Source organism: Amia ocellicauda, chromosome 2, assembly GCF_036373705.1.
Source record: "Amia ocellicauda isolate fAmiCal2 chromosome 2, fAmiCal2.hap1, whole genome shotgun sequence".
Classification (NCBI taxonomy): domain Eukaryota; kingdom Metazoa; phylum Chordata; class Actinopteri; order Amiiformes; family Amiidae; genus Amia; species Amia ocellicauda.
In genome coordinates, this window is record NC_089851.1 from 37,319,296 (window position 1) to 37,336,459 (window position 17,164).

General features: G+C 35.9%; 1 protein-coding gene across 2 annotated transcripts in view; it reads right to left on the reverse strand.

Moving 5' to 3' along the window:
* The window catches only part of yes1 (YES proto-oncogene 1, Src family tyrosine kinase), a 49,655-nt gene that overhangs the window by 21,887 nt on the left and 10,604 nt on the right, over positions 1-17,164 (reverse strand). For both annotated transcript variants that reach the window (XM_066723413.1, XM_066723412.1), the window contains exon 2: positions 921-1,196. In XM_066723413.1, the coding sequence (XP_066579510.1) occupies positions 921-1,188 (268 nt within the window). In that variant the 5' untranslated portion in view covers positions 1,189-1,196. The remainder of the gene's footprint in view (positions 1-920; positions 1,197-17,164) is intronic.

Below are 17,164 nucleotides of genomic sequence, written 5' to 3' on the forward strand. Positions count from 1 at the left end.
ATTTCCTTGAGTGTTCCAGTCAAAGCCCAAACTTGAATCCAATAGAAAATGTACGTCTTGATTGGAGATTGTAGTCCATTAACAATCCACAACAAACTTGTGAGCAAATTGAGCAAAAATGACCATCTCACTGCACAAACCTGGTAGAAAACGCACAGCAGTCAATTGCTGCCAAAGGTCCTTCCACCAAGTACTGACTTAGGGGGCTGAATACTTGCAATAAGTACATTTCTATTCATATTTGCAGGTTTTGTTTACATTCAACCTACTTATACATCAGTGTTAATCAAAAAAGGTAATTTTAAAAATTGGTTTACATTCTGCTTTACTTTTGTTTTAAGTTCTGCTGAAAAGACTACTATAGGCATAGGATTGAGAAGCATTACAAAGTTACTCACACTTTGCAGTTGCATTTACTTATGAAATGGAAAGTGGGGCATTTTGTTTCACTGGTCATATTTCCATAACATCTGTTATTTAGTGCTTTTCCCCAACTTGTCAATTTCAGTCTGCAGGTTATTTTAAAAGGAGGATGAAAAAAATATTTTAAAACAAAGCAGACCTTTATTTACTGTTCTTTAACAGAGTATGATTTATAATTCAAGATACTGAAGCACAGAAATAATGCACATTCATCACAGGCTACTTAAATATTGGTCAATCATGGTATACATTATTTTGTAGGATACAACAGGAGTGTCAAAACTAAAAAGCATCTTAAAAGGTCAAAATAATGACAAGGCCATTGTGTTTAAAACAGGGTTACAGCAGGTATTACACACACATAGAACTAGTGCCAGTCACATTAAATATATAGACACATGAAAACCATTAAAAACTGTACAAATGTATCAATGGTTTCTTTGACGAGTATTTTTAAAAGAACAGCAGTTTGTTAACTATGATTAAAAGTGGCTGACCTGTAACAGAGCCCGGAAACGGATTCGTCACGGCTGCGGAGAAGGACGACGAAGCCCCACCGAACGGCGTCATTATAGAGGAGCCGCCAAACGGGGTCATGGAATGGCTGTTGTAGTTACTGGCTGGTCCTTTTGAGGCAGGAGACTGGTTCAGCTGGGTGGGGTCGGGGCCATAGTGTCCAACATGGGCGCTGACAGAATCCGCCGTGTTTTCCGGCCTGTATTTCATCGTCGGACCTTTGTCCTCTTTACTCTTGATGCAACCCATAATCTCGTCTGGGGAAGAGAAAAAAAACATATGGATTTGATATCATGGCTGTTCTGAATAAAGGATACATTTAGCCAAACAATCAACTATTCAATTGAACAGTGATCACATATGGGAAATATAAGCTTAAATTCAACATGTGAGAAGCTTGCTTTTGAGAGTGTATGCACAGTTATAAACTGCTGTTGGGAATTCTCAAATCTAGTTTTGGGTTTAAATTAGACAAAGTAAAACTGTAGATAAAGGTAAGGTTTTCCCTTTCTTTGGTGGAGCTGTGCAGATCTGCGGAAAGCTGCGGTACACAAATGTGACCCAACTCTCATCTGCAGATGTAGAGCCAGGAGCATCGCAACCGGTATTTTATCTTCTTTAATTTGTGTAACGTAATGTAGTCTTGTGAATAAGTTGTCTATGCGTCTAACTTAAATGGCAAAAGCATTTTTTTTAAGCATATTGACACTGCCAACAGAGAGAGACGTGCTAAAGTTGCTTGAGAAATTCAGAGCTCTTTGGCTTGTTACAAAACTATTTTACACACGTTAAAATCAATTCACTTAAGACAATTTCACTTAACGCAGTGATTTCTGGGAACCAGCGCTTGTACTGGAGTCATTACTACGATGAAAGATACCAGGTATACAAATAAACTCCTGCACAGTGTGTATTTTTATGTTATATATTTAACAATAGTAGTAGTTTCAAATGTATAACTGTGCACAGAAGTTGCTTTAAGATTATTACCATTTAGAAGTACAATAAGGAAAGGGAGGAAACCACAGTAACTATTCTAGTCTGGACTGAGGCAAGTACACATTGTCAGTATTAAAAGCTGTTACATGATCAGAGGACAACAGAATTAAGTCAATTTCCCCAATAATAAGTGTCCTATAACCTTTGCTTTAATAATCCATTAACTCAATGCCTAATATCCTATTGACAAAAACCTTAAGACAAAGCTACTATGGCCACATATTACAATGAAACCAATAAAATCATAGACAGAAAAAATTCACTTCATTTATTGGGTGAACAGCAAATGGGTGAGGAGATGACAGCTTTAACCCCTTTCACCTTGGCAATACTGTTAATATAAAAGGAGAATTCTGGAAGCCAAAGTCCATGTCAGTTTGAAGCAGCACAAAACATGCAGATGTATGTTCACTGTAACACGGACATATTTTAACCGTTGATATTATATGTAATTTTAAATCTATAATAATTATATTGGCAGAACTAATGAAAAAAACTAATGAAACATTAATACAAAATTAAACTTCCAATGGACACACAGTAAACAAAGTCATGCATTTTATTTTAAGGTATTTTTATGCCGCCATAAAATGGTTACCGTTTTAGGCTACAAATAGTCATGTAACACTGGGTTAGGACAGCCCCCTGAATGAAAGTAATATTCATTTTTTGATTGGAAAAACATTTATAAATTGTTATTCTTGTAATTACAAATAGATTTCCAACAGTATACACCGAAAAGGAGGCTTGATTAATGTCTTACAAAATGGATAACTAAAAAAGAAAAAATTGCAGAACAAAGTATATAAAGCCAGTGAATGAAAGTATGGTCATGAAAACATTGTTCATTCCTTCATCTGTGTACTTGCTTATGTGACTGTGGGCCTAACCTGCTCATTCAAACTGCAGTGTGCAAACTGCAAGCACACACTCTTTACAACTGTGTTCATTTGAAAAGGGCTTTTGTTGAAGGGCTCTGCATGCAAGGTTTCCGTATGGTCTGGTTGTATAAACTGCACAGATAAAAGTGAGATCCTAGTGTAACAATAGTACAAACAAAAATTGTGGATAATGATGTAAAGTAATGTATATTAAGGTACACTATTGATTTATACTACTTATTTAAAAGATGTCCATGTTATCTTCTCAGAAAAGGGGAAAAAAGTAAAACAAGAAAGCATTTGAAAACAACATAAAAAACCTGAAGTGGGGAAGTTTATTACAAAGCCTATACTAGGCATACTTATATAACTGGCTTAAACCAAGGGAGCATATTTCTTCTCTCATGGTTAAAAACAGATTTAATATACAAATCATTTTTGAGGGGGTTAAGAGCCAAATTGCTACTTGGACCCAGCAACACATGCATGTGGCAGGAATGTGAATCATGGAGGAACAGGTGTCACAGCAAGACATCGATTACTGGGTTGCAGTTTGATACAAATGACATTGCCTGTGAGAGGCAAGAATTCCCTTGATTTTCAAGAACTACTGCCATAGAATGAATTAGTAAGGAAACTGACACACTGCATTGGATTTCCTGTTGAAGTTCCCTTTGAATGAAAGGGATAATACAGACAATAATGCAGAGTTTTCAGAATTACCTCAGGACTTTTACTGATCTTAAATCATTCAAATCATCCATGCAGTAATGGTCATTTTGTAAGCAACAACAGTGTAATGTATATCAAATTACAGGTGGGACAAAAAAAAAGTAAGAATTTGGCAATGTACAGATTCTATTTTTCAGATTAAAGGATCAGTGATTAACTCAGGACATTTAAAACTGGCGAATAGAGCAGGAGTAATAGGTCTGTGTAGGAGTGCAGCTGCAGACCATTCTCCCTGCTGTTGGCAGGACACAGAACTGGCGTTTGACAGTAGTCATCAATATTCACCATCAGACCCCCGACATTTCAGAGTGGATACTTCAGCTGTCAACTTGGACTACCCCTGTGTCTACTGGTTTGTCCTAACTTAGCTGTGAAGTTATTGATGAAAAGCTTAAGTCCTTTAATTTTGCATATTATTTTCTTTAAATTTATCTGCTCTTACAAAGCTTATTATTAATTGTAGTCAAACAATTTCTGTGGCTTCTCCAGCAACTTGCAAGTTCAGGGTGTTAGCCATTCTGTGTACATAAAGGTAGCCATGATAACATTAAAGGAAAGATGTTACTCCAGTCTGCATCTGGAGAATCATGTTGATACAAATTCACTACTGCTCAGAGTAACGGGTACTACGTGATGTCAGAAATATGTAAATATGTCAGATTGTCACCTTCACCACACTAAAACTTAAAAAAATATATATGCAGGCTTAAACATACAACAAATCACAGCCGGCTAATGAGCCCAGGCATTTCTGACTTCTCATCAGTATTCAGTATTGTAGACTTTGCTTAGGTCAGCAGTTAATAGCCCTTGCTTTCACAAGGAATGCCATCTTTATGACTGTACAGGCAAATCACTCAAATGCAATTAGGATCATTCGGGATATATTTTGTTTGTTTGTTTTTGTTAAGCCACGTCTTAAAAACTCAAAATCACCAGACAGAAATGTTATTTCACACTGCTGGAGGGACGATACTGCCAACGACTACCTCTGCATCCTACACGACTGCTTTCCTGTTGCTCAACTCTTGCAGCTGCTTCTACTTGTGTAACACATCAGGGATTAATACAGAAAAGGTCGATACAATAATTTTGACAGCTCTTGACCTTTTGAGGGACACAGCAGGGGGTTACAGTTTCCCCAACAGATTAATAGATGGTCTGGCTGTCCCACTTACGCACTAATCGTTGACTGATTTAATCTCAGTCAAGAGGATAACAACACTAATGAGCCTGGATGAGTAACTCACTTGCTCCTGCTTTACTTGTGGGACACTGCAGAGCCCTGGCTTCCCACTCCATCAATGTCTGAGGCAAGTGGGAAGGGAAAACAAACAAAATATAACTGGAAGCTTCAAAGAGCGCATCAGTAATCCACTTAGAAGCCATAACCAATAATAATATTATAATAAGAATAAGAATCATCAGAGAGTCCACAGCATTGAGTATATTAAATATCACATTTGGTACTTGGCCAAATATAATTCAAGTTAACCTCACTCTAAGCTTAAATTGCCTACTGTTGATTTTAAATTAACAGGGTAATTGTAATAGGGAGCCTTAATCTTCAATTGTTTTGATGGTTAAAGACAAAGGCTAAAATCACCCTGAGGGATCCAATAAGTACAGTAGGCTGCAGCACTGACTTTTACTTTTAATAACTCCTCTACTCACTCAGTACAGTACTGTGCATGAGAGTACCATGAATTGGGAAATTAACTGTACAGCAGACAAATGTTTATTTGAGGTCCTCAACCACATCCTAACAATCTATGAGTACATAGGAAGGAAACACCAGAGCTTGACAACCACAAATCACTTAACTTTTACATAAATAGACAACCAAACTAAAACTACTACATTTGTCAACTTAACACCACAAAGACCCCACTAATCACCAAGTCTGCAGAAAAGCTCATTCTTGAATATCATTACTGTATGGCACGAATTAAATTGTGTTTTGGCAAAAACACGTTTTGGTCATTACAATTCTAAATGGCTATGAAATGTGTATCTGTGGCTTTAGAAATCTAAATGGTACTGTTAACAGTTCAAACTTCAAAGATTACATAAAATATACGTGTCCATGAGGAATTAAAACATTTAAATTAGTTTGAGAAAATTGCTTATCAAATCAGCAGGATCTTAAAACTCTTAAGACAAAGTAGATTTATGCCCATATTAGAGGGGGATTATTAAAGTAGAAATGGATCAAATGTATGTACAATGAGTCTTACTTGTTTCTTTGATAATCTAAGTAAAAAAACTTTAGTATCCATGGGAAATTGATTTTTTTTTTTATTGCAATAACCAGGGAGGCTGACACATTTGTAGCAAATACAGTCCCTTGATACCACCCCGAGTGAATTCACTGTCAAAATTACCAAGCGCAGAAATACAAATTGTAAGTGAAAAACAGAACTCTGCACTTGCGTTTTTTTTTTATCTTACACTCCCAATCTTTGTGCACTCGTTCAATATCCTTTTCATATTTCAGTTTTGTCTGCACACACAAATCACTGCACTTGTGATTCTCGATGCACAATTACAAATTCACGCTGCACGCTTGCAATTATTTTTGACACGCTTCTCAACCACTTGAAACAACATCGATTGCCATTCAGGTCAAGCATGGGCCACAACATAAATCGGCTGCAAAACAGCACCAGGCATTTTTATGATTGAAGATATTTTTAATGTAATTTTTTGTTAAGGAATTGAGTTATATGTAAAACCTGTCAGGGATAAGTCTAAACATTCTTTAGCAAATGTACATTAACATCAAAATAAAATCCAAAATATATCAAAATATCATCTGTGATAAAATAAGTGAGCCACTAGAAGTTGCCATTTATTTTTCTCAGACCCAGATGTTCAGTCAGGTGAGATAACTGTGCACGATGCCCTCCAAGTTCACATGTAGACATTGATGTCTGGTTAGATTCACATCAGAGGGAAGAAGAGATTAATAAAATCCTGGGAATCTCCCAAAGACATCTTGTAATGAAGCAGTTCACAGCAGTTATGCAACATACAAATCTGCCGTTTTCTTTAAGACTGGGAAAGCTGCTGAAGCATTAATCTTGAGGCAAAGGATTAAAAAAAAAGTCACTAACGATAAATAAACTCTACTCAATTACTGGGATTTACCAGAATCAAAACTTAGGACAAACTTATGACATTCCCACCTAGATAACCGATTAAATAAGTCCTAAATCAGGTATGTACGTAGATTTGATATCCACAACTGTAACACCAGGATTATGCAAAAGGATGTAAAGGATGTCCTCTTTGAAGGAAAAAGACAACTTGCAGGGGGGTGGACATTCTAAAAATGGCAGATACACTATTAAATCTAGCTGACAACAGTAACGTAAATGTGTAATTACATATTCTGATATTCATGCAATTTTACCTTAAAAGCTTACAAGATCCTCAAGATCCTACAAGATCTACCTTATGTAGTCCTTTAGTCATAGGTTTTTAATCCAAAAACAAATATAACAAAAATGCAGTTAAATGAAAGGACCAATATGGAGAACACAAAATTCAGCTGCTCTGGCTGTCCAATGATTTCCTTCTCCTTTGCCACCTGCAAAACTACTAGAATGGCCTTTTTAACTACAAGCAAATGCTGTGATTTTAAACTGAAGAAACAGCTACCTGACTTTACATGGGGAAAATGCTTGCTTTGTTTACAAAATCAAAGTACTTTTAAAGGCACTGAGGTCAACATCCAGATCCCGGTTTCAAATCCAATCTATTCAGCATTACAGCAAGGTAATGCACTCACTGCCTCATAAAAATGACACTGATCATAGCACAGCAGTGATAGTTCAAGTTGTCGCTGGATAGTTTATTAAACTCAGTTTCAGGGACCAATGGCACGGTGTAGCCACTTGAGGGACATTTCTCGTAAGGAAAGATTGCCTGGAATATGGACAAAATCTGCAAATCAGGTGTGGAAACACAAACTGGAATAGAGACTGATTTGGATTGAAAGTTTTTAGTTTGTGATTCAAAAATTGGGGTAAAATTTCACACATGTACCAGAATGGAGAAGCCAATGCTGGCCAAGAAAGGACAAAAGCAAACCACTATGATGTCAGGCTGAGGGGGGGGAAGTGTATACTCTTCCCTGAAATGATAAATGTATTTTACAACACTCCCACATTTTTCTCTTGAACAATTTTTATTCGATTCACTGCAGATTCCCGATATTGACCCATCTAATAGAAGAGCTCAGGTCAAAAATCCATTAAAAAAAAAAAATGGGTAGTTCAAATTTTCTCGCTATGGGTCACTCAAAATCTAAAATTTGGCTTCACTGCTCATGAGCCTCCCATAAATGAAAATCCCGTTTCCTCTGCTGGTGTATATTTAGCCAGCCAGATTACAATATAAGGACACGCCCTGAAAAAAAATATGCTATGGATATTTGCAGGTTTTATAGTCTTCTCGTGTAAACCACTATTTCTACAATGTTTATACAATGTTTCATAAGTGAGTCAGCTTATTGTTTTTACAAATCAAGTCTGATGTAAAAATATGGAAATGTGGAAAACCGTACATATCTCTCCAGCTCTTTGATGTGCAAAGGATTTGAAGTCTCCTAAGACTTAACTCCTTTAGCAGGTTTGTAACTAACTAAACTCAATCAAATGGTGCCTGTAATAAAGCAAAGCTGGGCAGAGCAACATTGCTATTTAGATGTGGCTGCTCCTGGTTGTTACACTAAAGAGATGGGATTGACTGCAGCTGTTCTTTAGCGGCTGCTGTTTAATGAAACTACAACAAAAACTTTACCAACACTTGTAAAAACAAATGCCATGGACATTATGATGTTTGTTTCTGTCTCTGTTCTGAACCTTGAGACCGATCCCTGTCATCCACATCCACTATCATGGAGATAGGAGCATGAGAAAGACCCGTGAAAAGTGCAGAATGTATTTTCCAATTTAGTGGCAAGTCCGCAATCTCTGCTAAATCTTCAATTCTGTGATAACTGATAATATCAATAAGCTTTTTCTTTCCCTTTTAATTCTAGAGGTGCTATGAAATCTTTAACCATGAAACAAGTGAGATTATTCAGAGATCAACACTCAGATTAGAACTGCTGTGACACACTAGTTAAAATCTGAGGTCTTTCACAGCAGGACTGATTTTCTTTAATTAGGATGTTTGCTTTTTACTAATGACAGCCAGTGTTACAGAATTTTGCTTCACTGCAACGTGTTTGTGTGTGGACGTGCCCATGCACATATACACACAAATACATTGCAATGAAACATACATAGGCCTGCTCATTCCAAGGTAAATCTCTCATATATATATATATATATATTTTTATTTTTTTATTTTTTTTACCTAGGATGGATTTTGCCTCATTACAGCATGTTGTTTTTCAAAGGGAACTGAGTTTCAAAATAGAGCCTAGAGAAAAAAATATTCTAATGAAGTAGAATTTAATTTTCTACAGTTTATACATTTCCATGTGCTTGGACACTCCCATCTAGTATCACAGTGCAAGACAGCAGGTCCAGACATTAAATATTATGATAATTAAGAAGACAATGAAATGTACTCACAGGGAAGAATTATATGGAAAATCCTGGCTGGAAATGAATCATTAGAAATGAGAAAACAGCAGTCGCTCATAACTCAAATGTCATAGTATATCTGGGAAGGTAATGAAGAGACTGGCAGAGCGTATTCTCCCCTCAAGTATGTTTAAACTGTCATGCCATTAACAAAGGACCTTTAAAAATGACCTTGTATTTACAAAATGAGATTGACAAACTTTTAAATCTCCATCCGTTTTCAGTATAAAATCTTTTGACAATCCGAAGCAAAGCACATTTGATAGGCTATTTTATGATGGCAACAGGTGTGTTAATTTGTCAAATAGTAAATGCTAATGAAGTCCATTATGTTATAATTCATAATGGAGATTCAAATAAAGCAACACAATAGTCCACACCAAAGTTGTACCAATTATATGAAGACAACCAAAAATTAAAAATCTTCATTATATAAATTAGCCAACACAGCTCAGTTAAAATGGATTAAGAAATGTCACATTCCTGATTGTCTAGAGACTTTTGTTCATTACCAGTGACTTATACTAAAATATAATTGAAAATGAAGTACAAATATTTGTTAATAGATAGGTGGTTTACAATACATTCATAATGGTAATATTTGGAAATCCTATTGTCTTTCCTCTACAAACACAAATCTTCCAATTTTCAAGTGTATAGAATGATAAATTGTTGACAAAGCTTTTCTTTCTTACAACTGAAAGAAACATGTCTGTTATTATTTGTGAAGCCATAGGCAGCCCTACTACTCCAGTTAGAGAAATGATTACTTATGACAGTAATTCCCTTTCTGACATCCTGAAAAAATGAACATGTGGGTTTGGCCTCACTCTGTAGTGAAAGCTGTAATTTAAAAATATAATACTGTTCTAACAAAACAAAACAAAAACCATCCCCCTTGGCTTTGTTTACAGGAAATCTAATCTTAATGGTAAGATTTTGAGTTACTGTATGACTATGAAAAATTGTAAACAAGCCTAAATTAAATTTACTGCATGGATTGTCTGGGCATTTTCTAGGTCTGAGTTTTCATGCAATGATTGCATGCATGAGTCAACATTAGAACAATCAAATTTAGAGTGTTTGCATTAAAAATGTATGCAAGTTAACAGGTAAATGGTCTTTTCTAGTTCTTATCATGCCAACCAATATGGCAGCATACAGACAGATCACTTTTCAGTTTTAACATTTGTAAACTGTGTGAATGAAGACCTACATGGATCAGTCATAACATTATGACCACCTGCCTAATATTGTGTAGGTCCCAAAACAGCCCTGACCCATCGAGGCATGGACTCCACTAGACCTCTGAAGGTGTGCTGTGGTATCTGGCACCAAGACGTTAGCAGCAGATCCTTTAAGTCCTGTAAGTTGAGAGGTGGATTGGACTTGTTTGGTGGTGGTTCTTTGCGTGTATACCAAAATACTAGAGCGTAAATAGAATAAAATACTTGTCTTCCCACAGTGCACTAGTGGTCAATTTTGGAAGCCTTCAAGGCTGGAATTGTTCATGCTTTGCATAAACACTCAGCTAAATCTATTTTTAGTTGGATGTGTTAATTAATCAAAACCTAATGTAGCCTCAAGCTGATGCTTCCAAACAGAGTGAAAACATTACAAGATTTAAAGACCTGCGATCCTGTTTCTCCAGCACTGCGATAATTTTTAAGAATTTTTCATATTATTATTCAATTTCTTAGCAGATGCCACTGTTAGTTAATACAAATATAAAACTGAAAGAACTGAGGCTCAGGAGGACCTAGAGAGTCTATGTAAGCCATGTGAATAAGAAGGCTGAGTATGTTACCCCAAAAGTATTTATCTGCTGTGAGCATGTGTTCTGACCCAATTTGAGAGGACAGAACAACTTCTAAGTCCCACAAATTGTGAATGATTGTATTTTGTTATTATGTCCTCCCATACAGCATCAGCCAAGTCATTTTCCATAGCAGCATTATTGCTACTCTTTGTAAACATTGTGGTGAGCTACTGCTGGCACATGGGCATGGAATAATGATGAGGAAAATGGAGTAAAGATCAAGTGAAGAACTACACTGCTTTAGTCGTGGATTGGAAGCATGACATGACCAATAATAACATAACATAAATGTAATTCAGCCATGACATGAAGCTTTACAAAGTAAGAGAGATATGAGGAGAGTTGAGGAGAACTAGCGCTGTTGCTAAAATTACAATTTTGTTGATCTTTATGTGTCAATATTGTGTAGAAGTAAGATGTATAGCAATTTACCAGTTTGATTCCATCATATCAGCAACTAAAACTCTCCAAATAATAGTGGATGTCAAAAGCCGGCCTATTTGGGCTTTCAGTGACCCAAAATGTATCGTTACATAACTTTCTGGATAGCAGAAAAAACTATGGAAAAACTAAAAGAAGCACTGGATTTGTGTCTTCCCCAGAGCAAGTCATTACATTCAGTGGGGCTTTAGCATTAATGTTTTAGCCAATAATAATAATAATGTGATTTCCTTTTAAATTTCAAATCACCAAAACTCTATACTGTGTTAAAATAATGTATTTTTATTGAGCCTACATTTAGCTTTAATATGATTTACCGTAATTTGTCTGCATAATCCAAAACTGACATGACTAAGATGTATCCTATTGTGCTTACTGACTTCATGAAAAAATAGGCTTGTTATTGCCATGTCCTTGACCATTTCACATATTGAAATGTATGGGTTTTTTCTTTTTCTGCCTCCTCTTTCAGTGGTTTGTCAAAAGCACATGAAAGCTGTGCTAGCATGGGTGTACAATTCTGTGCTACATCAACCAAAGTCACATACAGTTCCTGGAACGCTGAATCTATGTAATCTGTTAGGATTATTAAGTGCATTTGGGTAACACTAAATCCATCATATAAAGTGTTGGATATTAGATTATGAGTTTATCAAACAACTCAATACATATAAATTTGGGGAAGGTGTGATATTATTTTAAATTATAATATAGATGTTAGGATTGACACCTGACTGAAACACATGCATGCAGATATATACTCCAGTAATGTCACTGAAGCAAAGGGCTCATACATCTACCCCAACAAGTAGACCAAAACAAGTACAATAAAATCTGATATATTATATGCAGTCAGACTAAAGCTTTTTCTTTTCTCAGAACAAGAGAATAAAAACAGTATGTACGTCACATCAGCTTTAGAGAGAGCTCCATTAGATGTTGATTAGGGTCTCAAAAAATGTATTTACAATATACTGTAAATATTATCTCATTTCTTGGCAGGGTATTGCATTTCAGCTCCCCTTATTATCAGGTTTATATTGTACGCCTGTATTTCCATAAACGCCATGTTTACTTTACTTTGTGTTTTTTTTTTTCTTAACCCTCTTATACTAATGCAGAAATTAAGTATAAAATACACACAACCAATTCTATTAACCTATAAACAAAATTGTATCAAGGTAAATTCATTGTGTGCTAGTGTTCCGTTCGGGTACCTACAGAAATTAATGCTTTGATTTCAGTATGGACAAAGCATAATACTGCAGTGGAAAATGTTTGTGAATTGGTTTGCCATAATAGTGGAAGAGGAGGCAGGTCCTTCATTGTTATTTATGGGGACCATGCGTTAATAAAATAATGTAGACGAATTTATAAATGACACATACACTGTATATGATATTTTTTAGTAACCTCAGGCTGGAGTGTTGGGATGGCATATTTCAACTACCCCTGTTACAAAAAAAGACAAAGAAATTAGAAAGTTACTATTTACTTTTCAGAGGTAAAATTATGATTAAAATAAATATATATATATATATATATATATATATATATATATATATATATATATATATATATATATCACACACTTAACATGCATAACTGTGCATTAGCCTATTCATATAAACCAGCACAAGCACAGGCAAGTAAGATGATTCAACTGATGCAAAGGTTGGTATACACTGCAATCAAAATGACTGCGGCAGATTGCCGTTTGTTTTCCTTCTCTTCTAATGTGGGATTGTTTACTTGTATAATCTCCACTGCTGTCGGACAAGAGAAAAGAAAAACGTCTTCACTAGTTTTCACATAGCCATGGACACAGCAACACCATGTTGTCTTCGGAATCTAGACTTACGATCAAGGAGTAAATCCATGATTCTCTAACACTCGGTATACTTAATAATAATAATAATAATAATAATAATAATAATAATAATAATGCTTGAAAAGAGATTTCAATAATGTCTTTTAAGTAATTCCATGTAAAGTCACATAAGTCAAATGCAATGGAAACATCCTAGAATTGACAGATTAAGGACACAGTACTGAATTGGGAATATATTTAAGCGCACATGTACTTGGAGGGCTTGGAATGATTACAATGCACAGTGTGCCATACAATAAAAAGGCATTCTTCATTTGACCTTTCCCTAGTGCTTCCAACTGGGGACAGACTCAATCTTACACGACCCAGCAGATTAGAAGCTTGTGACGCATCTCCCCTGACAGACACAATCCAATCATAAGCTCATTAGTGGCGCACTGCAGAGAGAGCATCTCCCATCAAGGAAAACACAGCCTGTGCTGGGAAGTTACACTTACAAAACATCTCTCCATTCAAAACCGCCCCTACACATAACGGAAAAGTCAAATCGGAGAAAATTCAATAAACGAACCGCTTGCAGGTCATGCTTGGATATCAGTAATAATATTAAGACAACATGACCAGGCTGATCACATTAAACAAATCAAGTTCTTAGAGCATTAAAAGATATAATATATAGGTTGTTGTTTACTTCCCTTACTATTAATAGCATTTAATGGGAACTAAGCAACCACAAGGAATAATAATTTGCAGTATAGTTGTTTATAGATTTAAATTAACTCAATACTAATAGACTGATCTCCTGCACCTACTACTTGCACTGTAAAAGAACCATTACAACATAAGCCACTCCATAAAGAACAGCTTTGCTACTGTTAACCTCAACCCCCATCCCATTCCCTGCTCTCTCGTTACTGGTAAATCACTCCTGACAGCAACATGGTAAACATTCACGGAATGCTTGGAATTTGCTTAGTAACAACCACTGTACTTTACGGATGTGTCTTCCTGTATCCACCTGAGAAGCACCATGATAAAGCAACAAGGAAAGCTACCTCTAATCTGCATTCAGGAGGATTTGTGGCATTTCAATATTGTAGGACAAATTAGCAAGGAGCGTTAGGATTAGAGAGAAACCAATTTCATGTTAATACAGCAGTGCATCATTGTAATGTATGCCGTTAATTTGTTTAGCTATTCTTGCTGCTTTACGATAGGAGAATCAAGCTGCAAGTGGAAGCATTTCCTTAATCACAGTTTCTGTTGTGCAGAGCCATTCTGATGTCTCTCAGAGAAAGTGCTAATATGTTATGGGTAAAAAAGCAGATCCAGTTTATTTTGGGATTGTTAACTCAAACAATACCTGACAAACAATACCTGACAATTCCCCGGGACACACTGCAAGAGCTGCAAATACCATTGTGAAGCAACAGCACGTCAAAAAAGTCTGAATCTAACCTCTGGACCGGAGACCAAGTTACTTTTAAACTGTTCAACAAGCACCTCAGCAACAGTGTTGTGAGGATAATGAGGTATACATCAGACTCACTGTTTGCAGCTACCCTTCTACTATAAAGTTTCAACAAAGACCATGACAGAATTTGACAGAACCAGTAGGAAACATTCCTGAATGGACTGTCATGACCTCATTTTGTAGTAAGACTAATATCACCTATGAAAATGGAAATATGCTGAGACACCCTTTTTATGGTTGATTAATAATTCAATAGTAATAATAGTCCTCCCTCATTATCTCACCAACTCCTGGACAGGCACTGAAAGTGACAGTTAGCAATGTTGGCATTATAAAGTGGGTGGTATAGAGAACGAGATCTATAGATTGGTAAAAGGTCCTTCAAGAAGGAAAATTTATGAAAAATGTAATTTCATTTACAATGCTAAGCATACTGCAAGGAACTGCAGCAAATAGTCTTCCAGGAAAATAAATCTTCCCCTGAACCTGGAGCTGAAAAGCAGCTTTCTAGGGAATTTAATGTGAAAAACTCTTGAGATGAAAGTGGAAAATCTGGTCAAGACTGTACATAGCGTCCCTGTGGGCAAGAAGAAAGACAACATCCAATCAGAACCAACTGTACCATCAAATCATATCAAAGCCACCAATTAATCTCACGGGGCATCATATCCTCTTCAATCCCTGGCAAAGATTTATGCTGGCTTGATATAATAGTAGGGGGCATTGAAGTGTTCTACTTATTGACTGGGGATACGTTTAATCAGAAAGAAAGGTTAGTTAACATAATAGCATATTTAAAATAAAATGTGTTGACTCATGTGTAATGTTCTTAAGCTAAAACATCAAATAAAATGCCTGTATGTGAATTCCTCATACATCCTTGTAACTAAACAATTCTCAGTTTACATATGCCAGATTACAAAAAAATGACTGTGATTATAATTTAGTAGTAGCTGTCGTCGTCATCTATTATAGTTTAGCAATAAGAATACAAATGAAACTGTACTTTGGAATTCCAAAACATAACACCCTTGAAATCAACTGTACATGAATATTTTATGCAAGGTGGATTGCTGAAATATTTAGTTACTTATGCATAGGCATGTTTCTTTGCCATTGCTCTAATTTCCTGCATCTCAGCTGGGTGTGTCAGGTTGTGCAGGGGTGTTGCCTTCTGGCATTACTTTCCTGCGTGAGCGGTCTTTACACTGTCTTTAAGACACCTCTAAAACGGCACCTCGGGAGTTTATGGATGCCTCTCAGCTGGCCTAAAAGACTTAGACCACCCTAAATGATCTGCCCAAAAAACAGCCAGCATAAGAACTGCAAAAGTACTTAGAAACTATAAAGGTCTAATTGTTCACCCTTTTCTGAAATAAAAGGGTTTTGTATTAGCATTATGTTTGAACATACATGTCCATTTCATGCTTGAAGTATGTCAAATCCTCTACGAAACTGAAACATCCATCACAATTTTAAATCGCTAAATTATGCATAAATAAAAGGAGCTACATTTCCAGTAAAATGAAGTAATCGAAGTAACAATTGTTAACTATGATAATCCAAAAGTGTACTTTTCTAGAAAAAAAAAAGTTTAAACAATCTTCTATTTAAAACGTGGCACAATCTCTCAACTGATGTAGCACAGTCACTGTACAGCTTTTCCATTTGTGCTGTAATTTAGGTCAACAGGGCATTTTTTTTTATCTGATTGAAGAAATGACTCAAGCTTCTTGAATCCAGTATACCAGACAACTGAAATTGGCTGAATATCCATTGCAATCATTCTAAAAAAATCAACCAGGTAATGTTTTCAGTCTGAGGTTTGCCATATTTACTACCAGCATACGCTTGCATAGTTTGTCTGAGCCCCACATTCTCACTATTAGATCCGGCCTGAGTAATAGTACAAGACATTGAATGCTAAGGATGCTTTCTTAAGTTTTATATGATTCAGCATTATTCCTGTGCTGCCACTAACTAAGCTCTGAATTTCACATTTTGGTCTCGCTTCAAACCGAAATAGCAAATTGTGAATAAAAACATGTGGGAGTATTGGGTATTTACAATAAATATCATATAGAAAGATAGGTAAATGTATTTAATTCTATAGAATTAAATACCTTTCATAAGGAGACAGACCAACAAAACAGACAAGACCGTAAATAGGAATTTTAAAGATCTTTAATTGCTCTTGGCAACAGCACAATATTCATATGTGCTGCATTTGTAGTGGTCACTACAGATGACTGAAGTTGATTTTATCATATGTACATTTTTTTCCAATGAAATCTGTTTTGTTCATGTGACATACATGAAAACAAATTCAGTCTTCTTATCCCCCCCCACCACACAAGTACTGACAACACAGGCTAACCATTTGCATATCTGGACTACTGTCACCGATTACATGTTTACATGTGGGTCTTGTATCGTGGTACACACACA